The 27,673-nt window shown below is 51.6% G+C and overlaps 1 protein-coding gene across 3 annotated transcripts in view; it reads left to right on the top strand.

Moving 5' to 3' along the window:
- The window catches only part of LOC123769568 (uncharacterized), a 270,062-nt gene that overhangs the window by 88,227 nt on the left and 154,162 nt on the right, over positions 1 to 27,673 (top strand). For all 3 annotated transcript variants that reach the window (XM_069308837.1, XM_069308840.1, XM_069308839.1), the window contains exon 5: positions 3,634 to 3,884. In XM_069308837.1, coding sequence (XP_069164938.1) covers positions 3,634 to 3,884 — 251 coding nt within the window. The remainder of the gene's footprint in view (positions 1 to 3,633; positions 3,885 to 27,673) is intronic.

Raw genomic sequence — 27,673 nt, 5'->3', positions numbered from 1 at the left:
AGCCTGAACTTCGCGATGGTGGTCTACCCGCCGGGTCGGGTTTGGCTTCGACGGCTGTTCTGGTTCCTTCGGGGTTCCCCCTTCCGCCTCTCTCGCGATCGCAGAGTTCGACCCCCGGGGGACTTGCGTCGGTTGCTGCGTCACCGGCTTCCTCTTCGGGTTTTTCGGGGTTCAGTGCCTTGGCGCCTACCCGAGCCCTCGCTCGATGTGTACACGGATGCGTCTCTCGGCTGGGGTTTTGTGACCAGTGCTCACCAGGCCGGCCAGGGGCGTTGGGATCCGTCCTTCCGTCGAGCTCACAGTACGGTGCGGGAGTTCGCGGCAGTGTGGTTTGCTCTGGGGAGGATTCGGGTGGCCCGCGGATCGACGATTCGGCTCCATTCGGACTGCTCTCCGGTGGTTCATTGCCTGAACCGAGGGGGTTCGATGCGGTCCTTGTCTCTTTGGGGTTGGTCGCTTCGGGTGACTCGTCTGCTGAGTTCTCGGGGTTTGGCCCTCCTGGCGGTTCACGTACGGGGCGTGTCCAATGTCTTGGCCGACGCCCTGTCTCGCTTCGTTCCCCTCTCCACGGAGTGGACGGTCGACGACGAGTCCTTCCGTTGGCTTTGCCAGACGTTCGGGCGCCCCGAGGTGGACCTCTTCGCGTCGGCGTGGTCGTGGCGTCTTCCCGTTTATGCGGCGCCCTTCCCCGATTGCGAGGCCGTCGGGGTCGATGCCTTTCGGCTCGACTGGTCGAGGTGGGGGTTCCTGTACCAACTTTCCCCCGGTTCGGCTGTTGCTCCAGGTCCTGACTCGCTTAGAGACTTACCGGGGGAGAGTTGTCCTTCTGGCCCCTTACTGGCCGGCCCAGCCTTGGTTTCAGGCGCTGGTTGCTCGGTGTCCGAACCCGAGGGTTTTCCCGCGGCTCCGCCTCTTTCAGCAGATCGGGCCGGTACGTCATGTAGCTGGTTCGATCTTCTCCTCGAGTCTTCGCGTATGGTTTTTTTGACTCGAGTCTATCATCATCTCTATGGTGATCAGGTGGCCTCCTTGTTGGTGTCCCACCTGAGGGCTTCTTCTCGGCGGCAGTATGAAGTTTCCTGGCGGTCCTTCCGTTTCTTTTTGCATCTTCGTCGTGTTAGCTCCTTGTCTGTTCGGGTGGTCTTGTCCTTCCTCTCGTGGTTGTTTCAGGACCGTCATCTTATGCCTAACACTGTCGCTTCGTATCGTGCGGCGCTGGCGGAGCCGCTTCAGCTTGCTTTCTGTATCGATGTTACGTCTGCGCCGTTTCGCAAGCTGTCTCGTGCATTGTTTCACCTCCGGCCTGCTCATGCGTCGCCTGAGCCGTCCTGGTCTTTGGACAGAGTGCTCGCTTTCCTTTCATCTCCTCGTTTCGTTGTGGCCCCTTCGGTCCAGGATTGTTTTTCCAAGGCCCTTTTCTTGTTGGCTTTGGCCTCTGGGGGTCGAGTAGGGGAGCTTCATGCTCTCCTCCGGCGCAGGGGTTTCTGCTCTTTTGGTCGTGGTGATAGTTTTGTTGGTTTGCAGCCGACTCCTTCTTTTCTGGCAAAGAATGAGACTGCTGCGTTCCGGAGGGGTCCATGGGTGGTTGATGCTTGGTTGGTCAGGCCGGGGGTGCATCATGTTTTGTGTCCGGTTGCGGCGCTTCGCCGTTATTTGTGCGCCACAGCTTCTGTGTCCGGGGACGCGCTGTGGGTTGATCCAGTTTCCCTTCTTCCCTGTTCGCGGGTTCGGGTCTCTCAGGTCGTCCGCAGGGTTATTAGGTCCAGCCAGCCTGCGGTCTATCCCCGTGCCCATGACGTTCGTAAGTTCGCGGCTCTTGCTGCCGTCTTTGGGAATATGTCTTGGTCTGATATTCGGGCGCGGGGATTTTGGCGGTCGAACAGGGTCCTGGCTGCTCGTTACTTTGTGAATGTCCCTGGGCCTCGTCGGGCCTGTGTTGCTTTAGGTCGGCGGTTGCGGCCAGTTGTCTCGGCTTCGAGTTGAGGGGTGAGCGACGACCGCCTCCCGGGTAAGTCCCTCTTTTTCTGTCTGTGGGTAGTTAGCTCCGGGGAGCCGACGGGGCTCCCCCCAGAAAACCAGCGTTGAATGTAATGAAACGCCATTTTCTGGGTGAGTCCCGGAGGCTCCCCGGCATCCCTCCCTCCCTCCGGTCGGCGGTTTTTCGCGTTTTTGACATCCAGCCTCAAGAACTGAGGTGTGGGTAGCCGGCGCGGGGGGTCTGGGGCTCCCCCTTCCCCCTCCCGGGGAGGGGGGAGCTGCGCAGACAGCGGCGCGGCAGTGTGTGACGTCACACTAGTTTGCTTGTTTTCGGTTGGGGAGTTCTATCCACTAGTTCGGTTTTAGGTAGCAATTTTAACCAGAATAGGGGTTTGTTTTGGGGCGCTTACCTTTCTGGGTGCCTGTTCCGGTCGATGGCAGACATAGAATGCTTCCAACTACACGGGGGCTTCTATAGGCCATTGCTCCCCTTGCCTCTCTGAGGGGGCCCGGTTCTGGCCGTGGTCCCCGGTAGGCCTAAGAACTCCATACACATGACTGATGCCAAAGTCTGACATTAGCATATCAGCCTGGGATAGCTCCGGGGAGCCTCCGGGACTCACCCAGAAAATGGCGTTTCATTACATTCAACGCTGGTTTTTTACTACAGCTCTTTGGTTATAAAACAAAATGTCTCAGGGGCTTACTAATAGTGCCTTATTAATGCCAAAAATGAAGCAATATTTTGCAAGAACTAGTAGCAGAAAATCAACCAGCACGAGAACAGCCGTACCCAGCTCGAGAACAGCCGTACCCAGCACGAGAACAGCCGTACCCAGCACGAGAACAGCCGTACCAAGCACGAGAACAGCCGAACCCAGCACAAGAACAGCCGCACCAAGCACGAGAACAGCCATACCCAGCACGAGAGCAGCCGAACCCAGCACAAGAACAGCCGAACCCAGCACGAGCACAGTTGTATCCAGCACTGGTACAACAGCAGCCAGCACCAGCTCAGCAGCAGCTGAACCCACAGCAGCAGCGAGCGCCAGCAAAGCTGATGCAAACATCTAAAAACATCGTGTGCAGCATGAACAGTTAGAACAAGTGTTAAATTTAAGTGTGTACACAGTGTTAAAATTAAAGTTGCAGTAATTTTAGTGTACAATAGTTTTCATAAACTGTATTGTAGTACTCAACATACAGCAGAACTACTTCTAATCAACACAGTGCTAACGGCATAATGCACTGCAGTACGTATTTAATGTAGAGCATTCACAACTTCACGAAACTTCAAGATGGACATAATTTCAACAACAAGGTAAATTTATGAATTACAGTATTTTTTAGTAGAGAAGTAATATATAGGTAGAGTATGTAATATGACAATGCATTTTTATTGTGTACAAGAAAAAAAAAACACTGACACAAACGCCTCCTGAAGGTCACCTCTTGCAACAAATCCAACGCTCCAACGAACTGGGGTTGGTCCCATATAGTGCGTTGAATCGAGGTTGTACTGTACCTCTATATTAGGTTCTTATGTACATGTATTCACATTTTATGAATATTAATATTAATGATTAAAATCATTTTTGCATTTTATCTTATAAGCTGCTGTTATATGTACCATTACTGTATATTGTATATTTATAGGTTCAGATATGGCATTTGAACAAATTATGTTAGATGGAGACGATCAAATAGAAAAGTTAATGGATCACATTTATCAAGAAGAGAAGAAAGAAAAGGGAACTGATATCAATCCACTTCAAAATGAAGGCTACAAAGTGGCAGCTTTTAAGCTCATGTATATTTTGAGTGTGGAAGAGTATGAGAAGACTCAGGCTGACATTACCAAATATGACGACTCTGCTCAAAAAATGTTACTAGAGTCCCATTTAAAAGTAAGTGTCTGATTAATTTCGTATCACGTCAACAGATAATACAGGCGACTCTCATTTTTTCTCTTGATAGTGTTTCTACCAATTCCATTGTGTTTTCTACCAGCCAAGATTTGAATTGGCATGCAAACTATTTCCTTACATAATCTGATTACTTTATTACCTTGATAAGGTAGAATTATCATTACCCGAAAATTTGTAAACCGAAGCGAATTTTCCCATAAGAAATAATGTAAATTTAATTAATTCGTTCCACACTCCCAAAAATATTAACTTCAAAATGAATTTTATACTTAATTTACCCAAATCTTTAGTACTAAAGTATGTACAAGTTATTGCTTACCTTTATTGATGACTCTTGTTGGTATATGGAAGATGATGAGGAAGGGGGGGGGAGCAGGAGAGGTGTTAGTGTTTGGAAGGGGAGTCCCCTTCCATTATAACATCAGGCAGTGATGACTTCTCTGGGGTACACTCTCTCCTACGTTTTGCAGGAGTACCACTAGGACCTGGTTGTGGCTCACTGCTTGCTGTCTTACTAAGAATCTGTCTCAAGACACTTGTTTTTCCCTACATTTTAACACTCGTCTGTAGTGAGACATCACATTGTCATTTAAGTCATTGGAACAGCCTGCTACAGTTTTATCTGGGTATGTTTTTCAACAAAACTTTGCAGTTCTTCCCATACTTCACACATTTTCTTAATTAGGAAGGGACATCCTCTACTGCCATGGCTTACAAAGGGGATACTTAAATCTATTAATAAAACACATGACCTTGAGAAGAAGTATAGGTTAGGAATCGTCTCCAAAAATTTACCCAAATAAAAGGTGACATGAAGAAAACATGGAGCACTATTTCACAAATATTGGGATCAAAAAAGATTTTAAATAATAAACCAATACTCTGTCCAATAACGATGATTTGCTTTCAGCCTCTGATACTGCTATTGAATTCAATAGGTTCTTCTCATCCAGTGGGTCATCCCTTGTTAATGATATTCCATCCTCCCGTACTAATGTTCAGGACTACCTTACAGGTAACTATCCACAGTCTCTGTACCTAACGCCTGCTAATTCCTCTGATGTTAATGAGATAATCCTTTCCATTAAAACAGTCTAGTGCCCTTGCAGAGACCCCAACTCTAATTTACAAAAACGCCTCCAGATTTTTAGCTCCTACCATTGCATTGCTCTTCAACAAATCACTTGAACTCCAAACCTTTCCTGATATTCTAAAAAAAGCGAGAGTAACCCCAGTCCATAAATGTGGTGATCTCACTGATGTCAACAACTTCAGACCTATATCAATTCTGTCAAACTTGTTAAAAATATTTGAAAAACTAATCTACAAGCCGCTTTACTCGTATCTAGCCAAACACAATATACTGCACATCCTCTCATGTGTACTCTTTATATCTAAAACTCTGAACTGTAATGTCAATCCTGACCTTAGAAGCTTCCTAGAAGGTTGTAATAGAACTCATGGGCATCACACCAGAAACAAATACCTATTTGATATTCCAAGAGTGTGACTTAACCAAACTAGAAATGCTCTACAAATCAAGGGACCCAGAATGTGGAATGACCTTCCCAACCATGTTAAAGACTGTACCTCTCTCAACCAGTTTAAGATAAAAACGAAGCACTACCTAATAAATTCCCTGTAACCTACCTTACCCCTCTATTGTCAATTGTGAATTGGTTTGAGGTGTTGGGAGGCATTTGGAAGGTCATTAATGTAGATGAGAAAGAGGAGAGGGCCAAGTATGCTGCCCTGAGGAACACCAATGTTGATGGGTAGGGTGGGAGAAATTGAATTATTCACAGAAACATACTGGAGCCTGTCAGTTAGGTAAGACTTGAGGTATTGCAGGGAGTGTCCTCTGTCTCCATAATGATGTAATTTAAGAGGAAGGTTTTGGTGGTTGACAGTGTCAAAAGCCTTCCGCAGGTCCACAAATAACCCAACATGGTACTCATTTTTATCAAGAGCTGCATGAATCAAGTTAATCATACTAATAAGTGCATCGTTAGTACTTTTTTTGGGTCTGAAGCCATATTGACAAGAGCTAAGTATATTGTGTTTGGCTAGATAAGAGTAAAGCTGCTTGTAGATTAGTTTTTCAAATATTTTTGACAAGTTAGGCAGGATTGATATAGGTCTGTAGTTGTTAACGTCTGTGAGATCACCACATTTGTGGACAGGGGTTACTCTCGCTTTTTTTAGCATATCTGGAAAGGTTTGGAGTTCAAGTGACTTGTTGAAGAGCAATGCAATAGCAGGGGCTAAAGATCTGGAGGCTTTTTTGTAAATTAAGGTTGGTATCTCCTCAAAGGCACTAGACTTGGCTTTAAGGGAAAGGATTATCTCATTAACGTCAGTGGAATTAGTAGGCTTAGTAAGCAAGACGGGAAGCATAAAACAGGGAAGCCACATCCCGCAAAATCGGCACGAAAAGCTTCAACATGGCAGCCGAGGACAAGGCGCTGGACCCCGGGACGGATCCAAGTGCCCTCACATCCTCCACTAGCCAATCCGAGGACAGCTCCAGGAGAGAAAAGTACCACAAGGCCGAACCCAAAAGGCCCCGGGCGCGCAAGTCCTCCGCCACGAGTGCTGCCGAAAGGGAGGGAACCTGCACATGGAGCTGAACAACGCCCACATCACGGGTAAGGGCAGGGGCAAACAAACACTCATTCAAGTACTCAAGATCGCCCCCCAGGAAAACCTGAATCACCATGGAAGCTTCCCACCACTCCAGCGTGCGGGAACGACAGAAGGAATGCCAGGAATCCAAAACAAACAAGGGGCAGTCCACTAGCCAGGAAGACTCCGGAACCTCGTAATGGAGCCAGAAAGGGAACAAAGTCCCAAACTTGAATTCGGACGGATCCATTTCCAAGGCATAATCCGGCTCACGCAGGAGGTACGCTGCAAGGGCCACCCGCACCACACCAGGTTGGATGCGATAAGCCAAAAACCTCCGGAAAGACGGAACCGACGCACCCGGGGGAACACTAAACTGAACCTGGGGAGGGGCCGACACCAAATGCAACTTGTACGCAGAGGGGGGAAAAGAAAACCCCACTCCTTGTAACAACAATCCCCGCTCAGAGGGAAGAAAAACCCAGGCGGGGTCCAGTGGGGCCCAAGGCCCCAAGTCAGCCCCTCCTCAGCCTCGAGGTCCTTCACAGCAGAACCCGGGGCCCGAGTCCTCTTCCCAAGCACCGACCCCACAAGACAAAGATGAAGCAGCTGTAGAAGCCGGAAGAAAAGGGGCCCACTGGTAAGACCCAGAAGCTTCGGCCAGGAGACAAGACTCGAAAGCCTCCACCGCTCCCCCCCCCCCCCCTCCGGAAGGGGCATCCCCCTGAAGCTGCCCAAGTCTTGAGATCAAGTAACCAAAGCTCCGACTCCGAAACCTCAGACGTTTTGGGGGCTGGAAGCAGGGGGGATGGGGTACCAGAACGAACAACAGGAGGGGAAGGATGAGGAGGTGCGGACTGAACCAGGATCGAAGCGACCCCCACCCCCCAAGTCCGGGTCTCGAAAAGCAAAGCGGGGCAGCCCTGGGGCATCCGGGTGAGCAACAGACGAAACCTAGTTTGCAACGCACGCGCTGCCTGTACCCGAATAGAATCATCAGAGGATTGGGTAAATTGAGTCACAACCAAGCAGCAACACTCACAAGACTCGGGGTCGAAAGTATCACCGACCCAACAGGCAGCGTGGCGGAGGCAAAAACAATGAGGGTCACCCCCAAGACAAGGGGACCGAGCAACCCTCAAACTCGCACACAGCAAACAGGGACTCCGGGGTCACATCCATCAGACCCACGCACCCCCTAAGGGATTCCCAGGGTCCTGAGCGTTTACTTTAAGAGGACTCGCGCTCAGGTAGTCCCAGACAGGGTGCAGCTAACCGGCACCCAAAACTACCAAGCAAACCTCTATAAATGAAACCCAGGGACGTGTACACTCACGGAGACCTACCAGGGGGCGCCACCAAGGAGAACCACGTAAGGGCAAACACCAGTGGAAAAAATAGGGCAGAACCCCCCTTCCCACAAGGCAAAAACAAAAGGAAAAAGAAAACCCCGCAAGAGGACAGTGAACCCCAAGGAACAGAGCTGGCCGCTGTGTCGGGAATACAAAGCTGCGCAGCACCCTGCACCCCTACCAGTGTAAACTGCCTCCTGCCTACAGGTAACAAGGGAGAACAGAACACCCAAGAGCCCAACAGGCGGCCGAAAAACCGAACGGTAGAACAGACCAGCAGAGGCAGGTCCCGAGGAGCCTGTGGAAGGTGGCCCCAAGCCCCAAGGGCAGTACTTACAGGGCACCTAAGGAAGGCAGCCCTAGGTGCATGCAGCCCGAGTACTGAAGATAACTCCTGGCTCTCGCACCCACAGAAAACAAACACCACACACGAAGCACAGTGCTGTAGCGACACTGGCACCAGAGCACACAACCTTCGCCTACAGCATCAGCCTCAAGAACTGAGATGTGGGTCGCCGGCGTGAAGGGTCTGGGGCGACCCCTTCCCCCTCCCGGGGAGGGGGGAGCTGCGCAGACAACGGCGCGGCAACGTGTGACATCATACTAGTTTCCTCATTTTCTGTCGGGGAGTTCTATCCACTAGTTCGGCTTTTGGTAGCAATTTTAACCAGAATAGGGGTTTGTTTTGGGGCACTTACCTCTCTGGGTAAGATCCGGTCGATGGCAGACATAGAATGCTTCCAACCACATGGGGGTTTCTATAGGCCATTGCTCTCCTTGCCTCTCTGAGGGGGCCTGGTTCTGGCCATGGTCCCCGGTAGGCCTAAGACCTCCATACACATGACTGATGCCAAAGTCTGACACTAGCATATCAGCCTGGGATAGCTCCAGGGAGCCGACGGGGCTCTCCCCAGAAAGATCAATATCTGAAATACATTTCAACCAGTGAGAGTGAAGGTGCAAGCACTAGCAGAGGGTGTGGTAGAAACACTTTGAAAACTTCGACGCATGTACAGTTGGATGAGGTTGTGTACAAGTGGTTTGCTCAGCACCGCACAGCTGGCGTGACAATTCGTGGCACAGAAATACAAAATGCTGCAAGCAGGTTTGCAGCAAGCCTTGTTTGCTTGTTTCCTTGGGATTGTAGGGAGTTTCTACCTCTTCGTTTTTTTGTTTTAGTTTTTTACCATGTGGGGTTTGTTTGTTATGCCTACCTTTCTGGGTGCCTAACCCCGGTCGATGGCAGATAAGGAAAACCCCAACCACAAGGGGGTTTTCCAGGGCCATTGCTCCCTGAAACCTTTCTGAAGGGGCCAGGCTCTGGCGCTGGTCCCTGGTAGGTCTGAACTCCTTAGCTAATGTCCCGGTCTAATATAACATACATTAGCCCAATAAGCTCCAGGGAGCCGTAGGGGCTCCCCACAGAAAAGACATTGACACAAATGCGTCTTGAAGGTCACCTCCTGCAACGAATCCAATGAATCCAATGCTCCAATGCACCGGGGTTAGTCCTATATAGTGAGTTGAATCTAGGTTATACGCTACTATCGCCTCGTATCGTGCGACACTGGCGGAGTCGTTTCGGTGTTGATGTTACTTCTACCCCGTTCTGCAAGCTTTCTTGGGCGTTGTTTCACCTCCGGCCTGCTCATGCGCCTCCTGAGCCATCCTGATTTTTAGACCGGGTGCTCTCGTTTCTCTCTTCTCCTTGGTTGCTGTGGCCCCTTCCGTTCGGGATTGGCTTCTAAGGCTCTTTTTCCTGTTGGCATTGGCCTCTGGGGGTCGGATCGCGGAGCTTCATGCTCTCCTCCGGTGCAGGGGTTTCTGCTCCTCCGGTCCTGGTGGTTGTTTCGGTTGCAGTCGTCTCCTTCTTTTCTGGCGAAGAATGAGACTGCTGCATTTCGGATGGGGTCTTGGGTTGTTGATGCTTGGTTGGTCAGGCCAGGGTTGCATCATGTGTTGTGTCCCGTTGTGGCTCTCCGCCATTATTTAAGCACCACTGTTTCGGTGGCCGGGGATGTGCTTTAGGTTGACCCGGTTTCCCTTCTTTCATGTTCCCGGGCGCGGGTATCTCGGGTTGTCCGCAGGGTTATTAAGTCTAGCCAGCCTGCGGTTTATCGCGTGCCCACAACGTGCGTAAGTTTGCTGCTTTGGGTGCCGTCTTTGGTTCCATGTCTTGGTTTGACATTCGGGCGCTGGGTTTTTGAAGATTGAACAGGGTCCTGGCTGCTTACTAGCTACCTGGTGAATGTTCCTGGGCTAGGTAGGGCCTGCGTTGCATTGGGTCAGTGGTTGCAGCCAATTGTCTCGACTTTGCGTTGAGGAGTGAGGACAAACCACCTCCCGGGTAAGTCCCTGTTTTTCTTTATCTTTGGGTAGTTAGCTCCGGGTAGCCAACAGGGCTCCCCCCAGAAAACCTGCATTGAATGTAATGAAACGCCATTTTCTGGGTGGGTCTTGGAGGCTTCCATGCATCCCTCTCTCCTTCCGGTCAGCGGTGTTTTTCGAGCCGTTTGACATCCAGCCTAAGAACTGTGGGTTGCGTTGCCGGCAGATGGATTTGGGGCTTCCCCTTCCTCCTCCCAGGGAGAGGGGGGTTTGCACAGACAGTGGCATGGCGACATGATGATGTCATGCTTGTTTGCTAATTTTAGTTTGGGGGTTTTGTCCATCTGTTCGGCCTTCGGACGCAATAATTTTACCAGAATAGGGGTTTGTTTTGGGACGCCTACCTTTTTGGGTGCCTATCCCGGTCGATGGCAGACATAGAATGCTCCCAACCACAGGGGGGGTCTCTATAGGCCATTGCTGCTCGTGCCTCTCTAGAGGGGGCCAGGTTCTGGCACGGGGTCCTTGGTAGACAAGAACTCCATGCATTGACTGATGCCAGAAAGATATACATATCTATTCAGCCTGGATAGCTCCGAGGAGTCTCCGGGACTCGCCCAGAAAATGGCTTTTCATTACATTCAACGCTGGTTTTTTGGGACCCATGGCGAGATATATAATAATTACTGTTTTTTTATGTTCAAATACCAAAAAATTAAAAAAACACTGAGATGATTTACAAATAATTCAGGCGCGATTGTCACTAGGCGGGAGGCACTGGTAAACTGAGGCGCAGTCGCCGTGCCACCGTGCACTAGGTCGGCCATGCATGTATCAACAAGCTACGTTACCCGAAGCAGAGTTCGTAACCCGATTCGGATTTTATGAATAAATTGGGCTCGTAACGCGAAAAGTTTGTAAAGAGGGGCATGCGTAAGCTGAGGTGTCACTGTACTATAATTATAGATGTGGACCCTATGCACAGTATACTAGTTCATAGTTTTGATTTATTGAATTATACACAGTATTATACTTACAAATGTTATTATTAGTGTCTTCTCTGTGGAGAGCCCCTTCGGCTTCCCAGAGCTATACCAGGCTGATGTGTATATATATTAGACCGTGGCAACAGTCAGTCAAAGGGACTAGAGCCAGAACCTGGCCCCCTCAAGAGAGGCACGAGGAGCAATTGCCTAAAGACACCCCCGTGTAATTGGAAGCAGTCTTTGTCTGCCATCTACCAGCTCAAGCACCCAGAAAGGTAGGAACTCCAAAACAAACTACTGCTGATTACATAATTGCAAACCGAAAGCCGAACTAGCAGCAGAACTCCCCAATCAAAACCAAGGAAACAAGTATGACGTCACCACAAACGCCGTGCATCCATCTGCACCACCCTTCCCCGGGAGGGGAACGGAGAGGTCCCAGACCTCCGCACCGGCAACTCTGTTCCAGTTCAGAGGCTGTTGAGGGCAAACGGTCGATCGACTCTGGCTCCATCCTTTGAGCAGTGCTGCAGTGCGGTGGTGGTGTTCATTTTTGGTATCGTGCATGCCAGGAAGAACACAAGAATACTGGGGCTGCATGCACCTAGGGCCGCCTTCCCTAAGTGCCCTGTAAGTACTGCCCTTGCAGCTTCAGGATTATTTTCCCTGAGCCGTTCGGAAACTACCTCCACGTGGTTCTGTTGCTGCTCAGTGATTGCCCGCCCTTGGGGGGTTCTGCTGGGGTGGTTCTTGCTCCTGTTTACCCTTGGGTAGGAGGTAGTTTTGTCACTGGCAGGGGGCGCAAGGGACTGTGCAGCTGTTCTGATATACGCATAGCCACCGGTTCTGTTTACCTGGAGACGTTGTGCTCTTGCAGGGTTTTTCTTTTATTTTTTTTGTTTTGTTTTGCCTGCCGGGGGTCTGCCAGGTGTGGCGGTAGGACCACTTGTATGATTATGGTGGCCCTCCACTAGGTCCCCATGCTTGCACAGGTCGTAGGAGTTCATCTTTTAGTTTGTTTGCTTGGTAGCTCTGAGATAGCAAGTTAGCAGTACCTTGCCTTGGCTTCCCTTAGCAGTTAGCCTAAGGGCCCTGAAAACCCCCTTGGGGGCTCAGTGGTTCGATGGAAGAGACCCCAGAGTCCCACCTCGCCTTGTGCGAGTTTGAAGGTTGCTCTATCCCCTTGACTCAGGGTGACACTCACCGTCTTTGTCTCCGCCATGCTGCTTGTTGGGTCAATGACACCTTTGATCCGGAGTCCTGCGTGTGGTGTTCCTTGTTTGTACTCCAATTCGCCCAGTCCACTGAGATTGTTATTAGGGTTCAAGCAGCTTCAGCGTTGCATGCAACCTTACCTTGAGGTTGCCTTGAGGTGCTTCCAGGGCTTAGCGTCCCCGCGGCCCAGTCATCGACCAGGCCTCCTGGTTGCCGGACTGATCAACCAGGCTGTTGGACGCGGCTGCTCGCAGCCTGACGTATGAGTCACAGCCTGGTTGATCAGGTATCCTTTGGAGGTGCTTATCCAGTTCTCTCTTGAATATTGTGAGGGGTCGGCCAGTTATGTCCACCCCTCACAGTATTCAAGAGAGGTTTAATTAGGGTTCTGCAACACGCAAGGTTGGTTGCCTTTCCGGATTCCCCGCAGCTGCCCCATTTTGGTTATAGGGATCCGGACTTGGGGGATGTTAGTCTCTTCGACTTTGGTTTCATCTGCTCCCCCTAGTCCTTTCCCTGCTGTGGTTCATCCTGCTCTTCCACCCCCCCCCCCCCCTCCCCTGCTTCCAGCTCCCAAACGTCAGAGGGTTTCAGAGTTGGGGGAGGGTTTGTCTGATGGTGAGTCTTGGGCGGCTTTGGGAAATGCCCCTTCCGGATCGGCAGCAGAGGCATTCAAGCCTGTTCCTCCTGCTGGAGCCCTTGGGCCATGCCAGCGGGCCCCCTTCATCCTGGCTTTTCCGGCGGACTCTGCCTTTTCTCTCGAGGCAGAGGGTTTGGAGGACAGCTCGGCCCTGGGTCCTGACGTCAAGGTTCCCGGGGCTGGGGAGGAGTTGATTTGGGATACTTGGGCCCCGTTTGACCCCGCTTGGGTGTTGTACCCTCGGCGCAGGGCTTGTTGTTACAGGGGGAGGGGGTTTCCTATCTCCCCCCCCCCCATCCCTGTACGAGTTTGATGAGGGTGCGACTCCTCCCGGGTTCAGTTCCGGGTTCCCTTGGGTTACTCGATTCCCTCCTTCCAGAGGTTTTCAGCTTCCCGCATCACATCGAAGGTGGCGCGGGAAGCCCTTGCGGCTTGCCTCTTGCAAGACCCGTATTACGCCTCGGTAATGGATCCTTCTTCTTTCGAGTTTGGCTCTTCGTTTTCCTTCTGGATGCGTTACGAGGTGCTGGAGTCTTCCTGGCTGGCAGACTGCCCTTTCTTTTCGTTTAGGGCGTGGCACTCGTTCTGTTGGACCTGTGCGCTTAAATGGCGGAAAGTGACTACGGTTGTTCAGGTTTACCTAGGGGGCGAATTTGAGCACCTCAATGTGTGCTTGTTCGCCCCCGCATTTTTTTGTGATGTCGGTCAGATTCAGCTTCACGCGCAGATTCCCTCCCTTTCGGCATCCCTGGTGGCCGAGGATTTGCGCGCCCATGGGCATTTGGCTTTGGTCTTGCGTTTCTTTTCTCTGCTGGAGCTGTCTTCGGACTGACTCGGTGAGGATGCGCAGGAACTGGGATCTGGGCTGATGTCCGGTGTGTTTGCTTCGGCAGCTCGGTCGTCAGTTGCCTTGATGAAATTCTTTGCACCAATTCTGAGGGAGGCGGTGTCCCTGTTCTTTGCTTCTCATCTCACATGCCGTCAGGCGGTGCTCGTCCACTCATTAGAATCAGCTTGGGCCCCGGCTCTTAGATTTTCGTCCCCTTTTTGTCCGTTGCTGTTTGTAGAGTCTGCAGTGGTGCATTTTCTGCAAGCGGCTTCATCTAGTTGCCGGTCTGTCGGACTTGTTGGTTCTCCGGGAGGGCCGTGGTGGTCCTGGCTGGAAGGGTTGTGCCAGGTCCCGGGGTTCCTTCTGTCGTCGTAAGCCAGTAGTGCCAGATTCAGGGCCAGCACCTCCTCTGGAGCCGTCGGCATCTGGTCAGCGCAGTGATCGCTCTGAGCATCGGTCAGGCTCTCGTAGGGGTCGTTAATCCTTTCGCGAGTAGCCCCGGTCGCCCCGTTGACGGGGCGATAGGGGGGAGGCTCACACTATTAGCTCTCACCTGGTCCCACGATTCATGGGCATTTCGGGTCGTTTCCTCCAGCCTGCGGTGGCGTTGGGTCATTCCTCTTTCGGGAGGGTCGGGGTTGGTAGGGCAGGCCTCTTCTCCTGTGCTCTGTCAGGTCATCCGGGAGTGGGTTCGCTTGGGTGTGGTCGAAACAACAACATCCCGCAGGTGGGTTTCCCGCCTGTTTTCACTTCCGAAACGTGACTGTGCGGATCTGCGATTCAAACTGGACTTGTCTCATCTGAATCCTTGGGTCTTTTATCCCTCCTTTCGGATGACCGCTCTATCTCAGGTCTGGCTGCTTTTAGCGCCGGGTGCCTGGGTGGTGTCTCTGGACCTCCAGGACGTGTATTGGCTCATCCCAATTCATCCGGGGTTCAGGGACTGGCTCGGTTTTGCTGTGGGGCGACAAGTTTACCGCTTTCGGTGCCTTCTATTTGGCTTGAATCTGGCACCTTGAGTGTTTACACGCCTTACCCGGGTCGTGGTCGCCCACTTGCATCTGTTAGGGGTTCAGAGTCTGGCTTACCTCGTCGACTGGCTGATATGGGCTCCCAGCCAGTCCGCGTGTCTGCTTGCCAGGAATTTGGTAATTTCCCAGCTCGCCTAGTTCAGATTCTTGGTGAACTGGAGGAAGTCCTATTTGGTTCCCTCTCAGATTCGAACTAGGCTAAGTCTTGTGTGCGACTCTCGGACCGCTTCCTTGTCTCTCCGTCTGCGACACTGTTACGGCTGCGGTCCCGCGTCCGGCTGTTTTTGGAGGGTACCCGGTCACACGTCGGTTGCTAGAGCAGCTGTGCGGAAGCCTGAACTTCGCTGTGCAAGCTTTCTTGGGCATTTTTTCACCTCCGGCCTGCTCATGCGCTGTTGAGCCGTCCTGATCATTGAACCAGGTGCCCTCTTTTCTCTCTTCTCCTCGGTTTCTGGTGGCCCCCTCGGTTCAGGACTGTTTTTCTAAGGCTCTTTTCTTGTTGGCATTGGCCTCTGGGGCCGGGTCGGGAAGCTTCGTGCTCTCCTCCGGCGAAGGGGTTTCTGCTCTTTTGGTCCTGGTGGTCGTTTCGTTCGTTTGCAGCCTTCTTCTTTTCTGGCAAAGAATGAGTCTGCTGCTTTCCGAAGGGGTCCTTGGGTTGTTGATGCTTGGTTGGTTCGGCCAGGGGTGCATCATGTTTTGTGTCTGGTTGCGGCTCTTCATCGTTATCTGCGCTCCACGTCCTCCGTGGCAGGGGTCGCGCTTTGGGTGAACCCGGTTTCCCTTCCTAATTCCCTGTTCCAGGGCGCAGGTCTCCCAGGTCGTCCGCAGGATTATTCGGTCCAGCCAGCCTGTGGTCTATTCCCGTGCCCATGACGTTCGTAAGTTCGCGGCTTTAGCTGCTGTTTTTGGGAATATGTCCTGGGCTGATATTCGGACACGGGGCTTTTGCAGGTCGAACAGGGTCCTGGCCGCACAGTATCTTGTTAATGTTCCTGGGCCTTCTCGGGCGTGTGTAGCCTAGGGTCGCAGGTTGCAGCCATTTGTCTCGACTTTGAGTTGAGGAGCGAGTGACGACCACCTCCCGTGTAAGTCCCCTCTTTCCTTTTTCTTTGGTTAGGTAAAATAAAAATAAAAAATAAAATAAAATGTTTATTCAGGTAAGGTACATACATACAAGAGATTTTACATAATTTGATCGATTTATAGATGTAGCTAGTACATACAATGCCTAAAGCCACTATTACGCAAAGCGTTTCGGGCAGGAAAAACATTAATGACTAAAACTTAATACTAATTGAGTATAAAGAATAAAATGTGTTGAGAACAAATAAAAATAAAGATAAAAAAGGAGTAAATATGGCTGAAAAACGCAGCACAAATACAATTAGGTCGAACAAACAGTGTTGTTTAAGAAAACAGACATGGGTTGACAATAGGGGGGTAAGGTAGGTTACAGGTAATTTATTAGGTAGTGCTTCGTTTTTATCTTAAACTGGTTGAGGGAGGTACAGTCTTTAACATGGTTGGGAAGGTCATTCCACATTCTGGGTCCCTTGATTTGTAGAGCATTTCTAGTTTGATTAAGTCGTACTCTAGGAATATCAAAACTGAATTTATTTCTGGTGTGGTGCTCATGGGATCTGTTACAACCTTCAATGAAACTTTTGAGATCAGGATTGGCATTACAGTTTAGCGTTTTATATATGTATAATACACATGAGAGAATGTGCAGTGACTTAATATCTAACATACTCAGAGATTTGAGTAGGGTAGCTCCGGGCAGCCGAAGGGGCTCTCCACAGAATACCAAGAATGTAACAACTCTTGTATATATCTCAAAAAAACAAAAAAATACCAGGGTTGAATGTAATGAAACACCATTTTCTGGGTGAGACCTGGAGGCTCCCCGGCATCCCTCCCTCCCTCCGGTCGACGTTTTGTTTGCGGTTTTGATACTCGGCCTCTGAACTGGTGAGAGTTGCCGGCGCGAAGGTCTGGGACCCCTCCGTCCCCCTCCCGGGGGAGGAAGGGTTAAGCAGATGGGTGCGCGGCGTTTGTGGTGACGTCATACTTGTTTCCTTGGTTTTGATTGGGGAGTTCTGCTGCTAGTTCGGCTTTCGGTTTGCAATTATTTAATCAGCAGTAGTTTGTTTAGGAGTTCCTACCCTTCTGGGTGCTTGAGCTGGTAGATGGCAGACAAAGACTGCTTCCAATTACACGGGGGTGTCTTTAGGCCATTGTTCCTCGTGCCTCTCTTGAGGGGGCCAGGTTCTAGCTCTGGTCTTCGATAGGCCTAGAACTTCTTCGATTGACTGTTGCCATGGTGTAATATATACACATTAGCCGGTATAGCTCCAGGGAGTCTCCGGCTCTCGCCCAGAAAATGGCATTTCATTACATTCAACGCTGGGGTTTTTTAAATGTATATTGTGTAACCCCCTCTAATACATTGTAAAATGTACATTGTATGGTTACCCCTCGGTAACCCATCTCGGCTAATAGTACTGTACTTAACTAATATAACCATGCTCATCGTGATAGGCTTCTGTAACTATCTCTACACATCGGAAAAAAGTAACATTTGAAAATTTGTTTTCTCAAAATGGTGGGGACCATGTAAAGATTTAGAAATCAATTTACTACTAAGGTAAAACTGACCACAAGAATGAAAGCACCACAAAACACTAAATTTCACTGAGAAACATTTTGAACTAGTATCCACTCGATTTAACCCTTAACATGCTCGGGGTATAATATCCTTTGGTCCCCACAGGCGCATGTAATTTTGAAAAAAATAATTCTTGCTAATCTGTTAAGTTGTTAAGTTGTGTTCACTGATCACGGGAAAAATAAAATAAAAATTCTATTGTTCTCGGCTCTATTGCAATAGAGCCGAGAAGATGAGCGATGACGTCACAATCTGCATGTTCGCTCATGCAGTACACGCCCCTGGGGCGTTGCGCGCGGTCCTCAAGCAGCCAGAGTTGCCACAAATATATTTTCGTGCTATTTATTTACAATGTCTAGGCGCATTTTATCCAATTTTTTTTCACTAATTGTGTTCCATATAATGTTTTAACATATTTTATATCAATAATTGCTGCATATTTGAGTATACACAGGCGCGCACAAATGTTTTCAATTACGGCAATATAATATGTCATTACAGTCTATTATATTGTATGTTCTGCTTATATGTTTACATATTTACACACACGCACACGCTATACACACTTTGAAGCACACTTAGAAGTTTTCTAGACTGTGGTAGTCATTGAAGCAGTCGACAGCACATAATGGGATACCACACGTTTCACACCATGTTTGCACAAGCTTCCGTTTCTGATCTCTACGTGTCGTTGTTTTATACACCAAGCAATCACATTGGGCTATTGCACGCTTCCCAGCTGGTGGCAAATACTTGAGTCTGTGTGCTAGGAAGGCTTCAGTGTGAGCGAGGCGTGGAGTACCACCATGCTGCAACAGTGGGTTTATGAGGGGCCACTGAATCCCTGGGACATCTTTTGCAAACTTTCCTAATAACTGTATTGCGGCATCAAATACAAAGGCACGGAAAGTGGGCTTACGTCCAGTTCTCACAAGGTACATGTTGAAACAGTTCAGCATGCTCATGTCCACAAGATGGAAGAACACTTTTTTTGTCCACCCACATGTTTTCTGCTCACACTCTGCAGTGCCAATCATCATGTCTGATTTATCAATCAACCGCATGTTGATATTATAGTCTAAAACACAGTCTGGCTTATACACTGGTGCCTTTGTTTTATGGTTCACTTTCCCACTGTTCACCATTGTTCCATCATGAATTGTTGTCAACAAGTTCACCTCTCTTTTTGTCTTTCCACCGAACTGACAGAATGTTATCACTTTTCCTTCTCTGACACTCACCAACTGCAATGTCGTTGTCAAACACAGGCATTTCCCTTCGTTGTGGCTTGACTGTACCAACCAATCCGGTTCTATTTTCTAGCAAGAACCTAGCTAGCAAGGGACTTGTATAGTAATTATCTGTGTATAAAATGTGTCCCTTGTTCATCCACGGAGCCATGATGGACTTCACTACACTCCCCGAGAATCCATGTTCGTCGTTACCGGGAATGTCTACATCACTAGCCGAGTACAGAATCACATGTAACACGTATCCTGTCTCACAATCACAAAGAACAAAAAATTTCAGGCCAAATCGGTTTCGTTTTGAGGGAATGTACTGCTTGAATGGAACACGTCCCTTGAAAAGTACGAGAGATTCATCAACCACCAGCTTCTGTGCTGGTACGTAAAAATCTCTAAATTTTCTAATAACCTCGTTCATGTAGTGCCTCACTCGCCACAGTCTATCATTATCTGTTCGGTCCTGAACACTTCCAAAATGTAGACACCTGAGGAGTATCTGAAACCTGTCTCGTGACATATTTCCCGAATAAAGGTGTTGGCACTGTATGGTCCTTGCTCCAATAGTCACTTATTGCATGTTTGTGACAGTGCTTCATCAACAAACAGTGCCAAAAACACATACTTTCTGCAACTGTGGTATTTTTCCAACGCTGCAGTCGTGAAAATTCTGTGATTTGCCTCTCAATCAGATACGCAGCATGCAGGTTCATTTGGTGTACAATATATTCCATGAGTGCTTCATCATAGAATGCTGTAAAATATTCCATCTCAGCCATGTCCTCACCTTGATTAGGGAAAAGGTTTGTAATCCCTACATCTTTATTGTCAAAGTGAGGAATATTAGAAATAAAATCGTCACCATCACTCCACTCAAGTACACCAGGCGTCCTGCGAGATGCAGAGGAAAGACGGCGAGGAAGCGATGCGTACCGGCGACCAGGAGCTGAATACCGTCTGCGAGAAGCACGGCTGCTACATGCACGTGAGGGGGGGGGGGGGTGCAGGTGAGGTGGGTGCAGTTGAGGTGGGTGCACGTGAGGTAGGTGCACATGAGGTGGATGCACATGAACACGAGGGTATTGGTCCCTCATGTGGTGCCATGCGGTGGCACTTGGCTGGGTGAGACGCTGCTGATGCGACAATTTCTCGCCCAGTTACACCACTGGTACCAGCCACAGGCTCAATAAAACTATGATCTGAGTCACTAAACCCAGAAAAGGAGTCACCTCCCTCTGACTCGTCACCCTCAAACAGTAAATATCCACAGGAACTGTGAGGTCGTGGTAGAATTGGGGTAGAAACTGGGCGAGGAGGCATGGGTGAGCGTAGAGGCCTCGCCATGGCACGCCGGTCATTGTCACCCTCACTGCTGCTGCTACTATCACCCGACAACTGTGTATAATCCTCATCGTTGTCTGAATCATCAAACACACTTTCTTCACCTTCGGAGAATAATTCGTGGGCTATTTGTTCTGGGGTGAGGGATTGCGTGGTGCGTGCCCGAGAGGCGTTTGACCGTGCGCTCGCCATGGTGACTCTCACTAAACTGATGCCTCCCACGCCTTCGGTTCGTGAGCGGGAATTTTTTTCAAAATGGCCGCTGTTTACTATAGCCCCTGGGCAGCGTATGGGAACCCCAGCTACACCGCGGGACATTCAAATCGTGTGCGGTACCCATACACATCATATGACGTGAAGCGCAGTTGACTGGAACAACGTCCACTACGTCATATGACGTAATGCGCACGTTAAGGGTTAACGGCCTATATGGGGCTGTACCCTGGTCGTTATTTCTGGGGCTCCGGTATTTCCGAAGTTAAGATTTGGGTAATTTTCTGGGGGGAGCCCCTACGGCTCCCCGGAGCTATCCATGGCTGATATGGATACCCTAATTATTTTGCATCAGTCGATGTGGGTGGCGTTCTAGGCCTACCGGGGACCACAAGCCAGAACCTGGCCCCCCTCAGAGAGGCACGGGGAGCAATGGCCCATAGAAATGCACATGTGATTTAGAGCATTCTATAACTACCATCGATTGGGACAGGCACCCAGAAAGGTAAGCGCCACAAAACAAACCCCTATTCTGGTTAACAACAAAATTCAACAAACGAGTGGACAGAACTCCCCCAGGAAAACGAACTAACAAGCATGACGTCACTTGCTTGTTAGTGGGGTGGGGCTCTGGAGCTCCCCCCTCCAGGGGAAGGGGGAGCCCCAGACCCCCGCGCCGGCGATCCCTGCCCTAGTTTCTCGGCTGATGGAATAATGCACGGTCATGTGGCTCCAGCTCCGGTCTTGTCTCAGTGCTGTGACTTGTTTGCAGTGCTGCTCTTACGGTGGTCGTGTGAGCTGGGTGTAGTATTCTCAGGTACTCGGGCTGCATGTGCTTAGGGTCACCTTCCCTGAGTGCCCTGTAAGTACCGTCCTTGGGGCTTGGGGTTGCCTTCCACAAGTCACCTTGGGTCTACCTCTGTTGGCTTTTCGCTGCTTGACATTTGGCCGCCCCGAGTGTTTGGGGGTTTTACTTCCTTGTTTACCTTGGGGTAAGTGGTAGTTATAGCACTGGTGGGGCGCAGGGTACTGCTTAGCTAGTTTTCACCTATGACAGCGGCCTGCTCTGTTCCCTCTGGGTACGTTGTCCACTTGTGTGGTTTTTCTTTTATATTTGTTTTTGCCTGGTAGGGGGGTCTGCCTTGTGTTCCCCCCCCCCCCTTATATTAGGTTCGTTTGTATGGTGGCACCCCCTGCTTCGCCCTCACGAGTGGACACGTCCCGTGGGTTCAGCTTTAGCAGTTTGCTTGGTAGTTTGGGGCGCCGGTTAGCAGTGCCCTGCCTGGGATAACCCTTAGCAGACCCTGGGAAACCCAGGGGCCCTGGGAAACCCCCCGGGGGCTCTCGGGTCCGATAGTGGAGTTCCTTGCGTCCTCTCTCGCTTTGTGCGAGTTGATGGTTGCTCTGTCCCTTTGTCTCAGGGTGACTCCTTGTTTTTGCCTCCATCATGCTGCCTGTTGGGTCGGTGACACATTCGACCCTTGAGTCCTGCGAGCTTTGTTGCTTGTTCGTGACTCCATTCACCCAGTCTGCTAATGAATTCCCGTGGGTGCAGGCAGCTCGCGCGTTGCGGGGTAGGTTGTTGCAACGTGCTCAGGTTTGTCGCTTCCCCGGACGCCCCGATGCTGCCCCGCTTGTGTAGGGACCCAGACTTGGGGGTTTTGGTAGCTTCGGCCTTGGTTCCTCCACGCCCCCCTTGTTTTTCCCCCTCCTGCTTCCAGCCCCTACGCATCTGCAGGCTTCGGGATCGGGGCGGGGTTAGAGGTTCTGAGACTTGGGCAGTTTTGGGGGTCTTCGCCTCTCGCTCTTTTCTTCATCCAATCCGTGCCCCGTTGCTTTGGGGGTGTTCTGGGGCGCCGCTGTGGGGAAGTCACAGGGTTTTTCCCTGCGTTCTAGGGTGGGGAGCCTCCTTCGCCGCTCCCCTCCTCTCCAGCATGGGCGCCCTGGCTGCCTCTGGCGGCTACGAACTCGAAAGCTTGCGTCATGGCCCTTCAGCGCCTATGTTCTGCAGGTGAGTTGGTGTGGTTTGGTGTCTCCTTTGTCCTGACACTGTTTTTGTTTTTGGAAGTAGGAATGGGTGTACATACGTCCTTGAGAACGTGGACCGTATCACCCGAGGTGCCTACTGCAGGGCTATTAGCCCATACTGGGCAGCTCTTGTTCTCTCCACCTGCTTCCTTCCTCGGTTCATGGGTGTCTGCGGGTGGCCTCTTGGCCCTTCCGAGGCGGCTCCTGCCTGTACTTCTGCCCCTCTCCTATGCTTGTCTAACCTTGCTTGAGTTCGGGGCCCGCCTCCACCTTGTTCCGCAGTGCAACGGTGGGGGTGCCTGTTCAGTGGTACGTTTTCCTGTGTCGAGGGTGTTTTGTGCTCGCCTCCTTGTGCTTGCAGGATTGGGTTCTGGCTCTTTGGTTCCGCCTCTCCCCTGTTGTTTGCCTGTAGAGCTGATTCTGTGCTTCATGGGTGCTCTCGTCTCTGCTCTTGGGGCTGTGTATGGGGTCAGCCCAAGTTAGGCTGCCTAATGTGTTCCTTCGATTGCCTGTTACACTGCACACGTTTCTTCTACCGTCCCTGTGGCTCAGTTGGGTGCTCGGTTTCCGCCTGTGTCCCCTTGTGTGCCACTTGTGTACGATTTATCTATCTTCTGTCGCTTCCTCGGGGTGTGTGGTGACGTTTTTCTGCGGTTTTGGTACTGCGACTGCGTGTCGGGTTGGTTGTGGCATTATGTTCGGCCCTTCCGTGGTCCCCCTGGGGCCCTCCTTCCTTGCCGGTCTTGCTATGCCGGGCCTGGTTTTTCCATGTTCCTTGGATTCTCTGTCTTGTCCTCGCCTCGTTGTGCTGGCTGGGGATGGCTTGGGGTCTTCGTCTCGCCCCTCGCCTATCCTCCGGTTTTCGTTCAAGTTCCAGAGCCTAGTGGGCTCCCTTCCTTGATGTTTTTCACGGCTGCCCCGGGGTTTTTCTTGACACTGGGGCTTTGAGGGGACAGCTCAGCCCCGGGGCCTGCAGGGTGGGTTCCCAGGGCTGGGGTGGGGCTAACGTGAGGGGCCTTAGGCCCCATTGGTCCCCGCCGGGGTATTTCTACCTCTCTGGGCGGGGCTTGTGGTTTGGTGGTGTGGGTTTTTTTCCGTTCCCCCTCTCCGCACGTGCTTTGTGGGCGTCAGCCCCTCCCTGGGCTCGGTTACCTTGTCCATTGTGCCCGTTGTTTCCGTCCTGTCGGTGGGTGCTTTTCTACGGTCTTCGCCCCTTTTTTCCGGGACGGGCCTTCTCCGTCATGTTCCCCTCTTCTTGGGGTTTCTGCATGACTTTTATTCTCGGGTGCGACGGGGTTTTTGTGCCTTCGTCCTTTGTGTTTGCTTCTTTTGGTTCTTGAAAGTTTGGGACGGTTTTGCTCCTTCCCGTTTTCTGGTACGTCTGTCGTCATTCGGTTGAGCTTCCCTCCGGTCCTTTCTAGGGCTTGTGGGTCCTCTTCCTGGCAGCTTCTGGGTGTTTGGCCTTCTTGCTCTTTTGTGCATATCTCTTCTCTTCGCGTTGTCTCGGCGCTACTCGTTTTCCTGGGGGCGATTTTGCTCCTCTTAATGAGTTTTTTCGCTCCTGCCTTTCTGCGGGATGTTGGTGCGGGGCGGCTCCTTATGCAAGTTCCTTCCCTGTCGGCTGCACTTGTGGCGGTTGACTTGCACGTTTGTGGCATTTTGGTTTTGGTCCTGCGTTTTCTTTTCCCTCCTGGGGCTGTCATAGGATTGGCTTGCAGAGGATGTAGAGGCGCTTGGGGCTGTTCCTGGGTCTGGCACCTTGGTTTCTGCTGCTAGCTTTCAGTATCGCTGTTCCTTCTGTGCCGTTTCGCAGGCTGTCTCGTGCGTTGTTTCACCTCCGGCCTGCTTATGCACTGCCTGTGCCATCCTGGTCTTTGGACAGGGTGCTCTCCTGTTTTTCTTCTCCCTGGTGGTTGTGGCTCCTTGGGGTCAGGTTTGCTTTGCCTCGGCTCTCTTTTCATGTTGGCATTGGCCTCTGGGGGTCGTGTGGCAGAGCTTCATGCTCTTCTCAGGCGCTGTAATTTTTGGCCCCTATGGTCGTGGTCATAGGTTTCTTCGTCTGCGGCCGTTCTCCCTTTTTCTGGCGAATGTTGTGCCTGCTGCTTTCCGGAGGGGTTCTTGGGGTTGTTGTCTCGACTTCATGTTGAAGAGTGGTTCACCGACCGCCTCCCGGGTATGTCCCCTTGTTTTCTTAGGTAGTCTTTGGTGAAGTAGCTCCGGGGAGCAGTAGGGGCTCCCCCCAGAAAACCAGCATTGAATGTAATGAAACGCCAATTTCTGGGTGAGTCCCGGAGGCTCCCCGGCACCCTCCCGCCCTCCGGTCGGTGGTTTTTTCGCGGTTTTGATATCCAGCCTCAGAACTGGGGCGGGGGATCGCCGGCGCGGGGAGCTGCGCAGACATGCGGCGCGGCTCGTGTGACGTCATGCTTGTTAGTTCGTTTTCTTGGGGGAGTTCTGTCCACTCGTTTGTCGAATTTTGTTGTTAACCAGAATAGGGGTTTGTTTTGTGGCGCTTACCTTTCTGGGTGCCTGTCCCAGTCGATGGCAGATATAGAATGCTCCAAATCACGTGTGCATTTCTATGGGCCATTGCTCCCCGTGCCTCTCTGAGGGGGCCAGGTTCTGGCTCATGGTCCCCGGTAGGCCTAGAACTCCACCCACATAGACTGATGCAAAATAGTTAGGGTATCCATATCAGCCATGGATAGCTCCGGGAAGCCTCCGGGACTCGCCCAGAAAATGGCGTTTCATTACATTCAAAGCTTGCTTTCTGGGGGGAGCCCCGTCGGCTCCCCGGAGCTTTACTGGCTGATATGCTAATGTCAGACTTTGGCATCAGTCATGTGTATGGAGTTCTAGGGCCTACCGGGGACCACGAGCCAGAACTTGGCCCCCTCAGAGAGGCAAGGGGAGCAATGGCCTATAGAAACCCCCGTGTGGTTGGAAGCATTCTATGTCTGCCATCGACCGGGTCAAGCATCCAGAAAGGTAAGCATTCCAAAACAAACCCCTATTCTGGTGAAAATTGCTACCTAAAGCCGAACTAGTGGATAGAACTCTTCAACAGAAAACAAGGAAACTAGTATGACGTCATACGTCACCGCGCCGCTGTCTGCGCAGCTGCCCCCTCCCCGGGAGGGGGAAGGGGGAGCCCCAGACCTCCCACGCCGGCTATCCACCCATCAGTTCTTCGGCTGATGCTATAGGCAACGGTTATGTGCTCCGGCTCCAGTGGTTGTTTCAGCACTGTACCTAGAGTGTGGTGTCTGTTTTCTAGGTGGTGCGTGAGCCGGGAGTGATTCTTCAGTACTCGGGCTGCATGCGCCTAGGGTTCCCTTCTCTAGGTGCCCTGTAAGTACTGCCCTTGGGGCTTGGGGCCACCTTCCACAAGTTCCTTGGGTCCTGCCCCTGCTTGGCTGTTTACTGCTTGGTTTTCGGCCGCTCTTTGTGTGCTCGGGTGTTCTGTCTCCCTTGTTCGCCTTAGAGTAAGGGGCAGTTTTTGCACTGGTGGGGCGCAGGGTACTGTGCAGCTTGTCTTTACCAATCATAGCGGCCGGCTCTGTTCCGCTTGGGTACGCTGTTCTCTTGCGGGGTTTTCTTTTTCTTTTTGTTTATCTACCTGGTGGGGGGTCTGCCTTCATTCTTGCCCCTTTGTGTCCCTTGTGTTCTGAGTATTTTCTGGTGGTACCCCTGCTAGGTCCCCGTGAGTGTACACGTCCCGGGGGTTCAGCTCTTAGAAAGTTGTTTGGTAGCTTTGGGTGCCGGTTAGCAGTACCCTGCCTGGGATTACCTGAGTGCGAGTCCTCTTATAGTAAACGCTCGGGACCCTGGGAAACCCCTGGGGGCGCGCGGGTCCGATGGATGTGACCCCAGTCCCCCCCCCCCCTCGCTTCCAGCGAGTTTGAGGGTTGCTCTCACCCTTTGTCTCTGGGTGACTCTCTGTTTTGCCTCCGTCTGCTGCCTGTGGGGTCGGTGACACCTTTGACCCGGAGTCGTGCGAGTTTGGTTGCTTGTTGTGGCTCGGTTACCCAGTTGTGCTAACAAAGCGGGTGCAGGCAGCAGGGGCGTTGCACTTGAGCCTTGGTGGTGGCAACGTTCTCGTGGTTTCCTCCCCGGGAGCCCCGGGGCTGCCCCGTTGTAGTTTGTTTTGGGACTTGGGGGTGTTGGTTGCTTCGGCTCCGTCCACGCCCCCTTGTCTTTTCCCTGGATCACCCTTCCTGCCTGCAGCCGGTTCCTTACTGTCTGTAGGTTCGGGGTGGGGTTTTTGATGGTGTTGAGACTCGGGCAGTCTCGGGGAATTCCCCTTCCGGGGTAGTGACGGGGGCATTTGAGCCTGTTCCTCCAGCCGTGTTGTACGAGTCTGCCAGTGGGCTCCCATCACTTGTGTTTTCATGGCTGCCCCGGTTTTCTGGTACGGCCGGGGCTTTGGGGGAACGGCTCGGCCCCGGGGCCTGTCATGTAGGTTCCCGGGGCTGACTTGGGGGGCCTTGGCCGCGTTGGACCCCGTGGGGGTTTTTATCCCCCTCTAGGCGGGACTTGTGGTTACGCGGAGTGGGGGTTTTTCCTCCCCACTCGCCCGCCGTACGTGCTGTTGGGCGTCGGCCTCTCCCCAGGCTCGGTTCCTTGGCCTTTTGAGTCGGTTGGTTCCGTCCTGTGGGTGGATGTTTCCTCCCACCCCTTTTTGGGACGGTGTTTTCGTCATGTTTCCCCGTTCGATGGGGTTCTGCGTGACTTCTGATCTCGGGTGCGCCTACACCTTCGTGTGCCTTCGGGACTAGTGTTGGCTTCTGTGTTCTCGAGGGTACGGGAAGGTTTTTCGCTACTTCCCGCATTATTGGAACATCTGTCGGCTCCTCGTCCTTGTCGCCCTCTTGGGTTGCTTGTCGCCTGCTTGGGCTGCTTGTCGCCCTGTTGGGCTGCTTGTCGCCCTGTTGGGCTGCTTGTCGCCCTGTTGGGCTGCTTGTCGCCCTGTTGGGCTGCTTGTCGCCCTGTTGGGCTGCTTGTCGCCCTGTTGGGCTGCTTGTCGCCCGGTTGTGTTCCTTTTTGGGCTCTTTGCTTCTTTGGCCGGTTTTATTGTTCCTGCTTCCTCTTTTGGCTACTTTTCTCGTGCAGTAGTCCTGGCTGGCGCCCTCCCGCTGGGAGGGTGTGCGGTTCGGCCAGCGTGTTATGCGCATGCGCCGTGGAGTTTGTTTTCGTCTGGGCGGTGTTTCAGTGTTGGTGTTTTGCGCCCTTTTTGCTACAGTGCTTCGCCTCTCGTTCTTCTCCCTG

This window comes from Procambarus clarkii, chromosome 63 (assembly GCF_040958095.1).
Source record: "Procambarus clarkii isolate CNS0578487 chromosome 63, FALCON_Pclarkii_2.0, whole genome shotgun sequence".
Taxonomy (NCBI): domain Eukaryota; kingdom Metazoa; phylum Arthropoda; class Malacostraca; order Decapoda; family Cambaridae; genus Procambarus; species Procambarus clarkii.
Note: the sequence above shows the minus strand (reverse complement) of the source record. Positions and strands in the feature narration are given on the sequence as shown.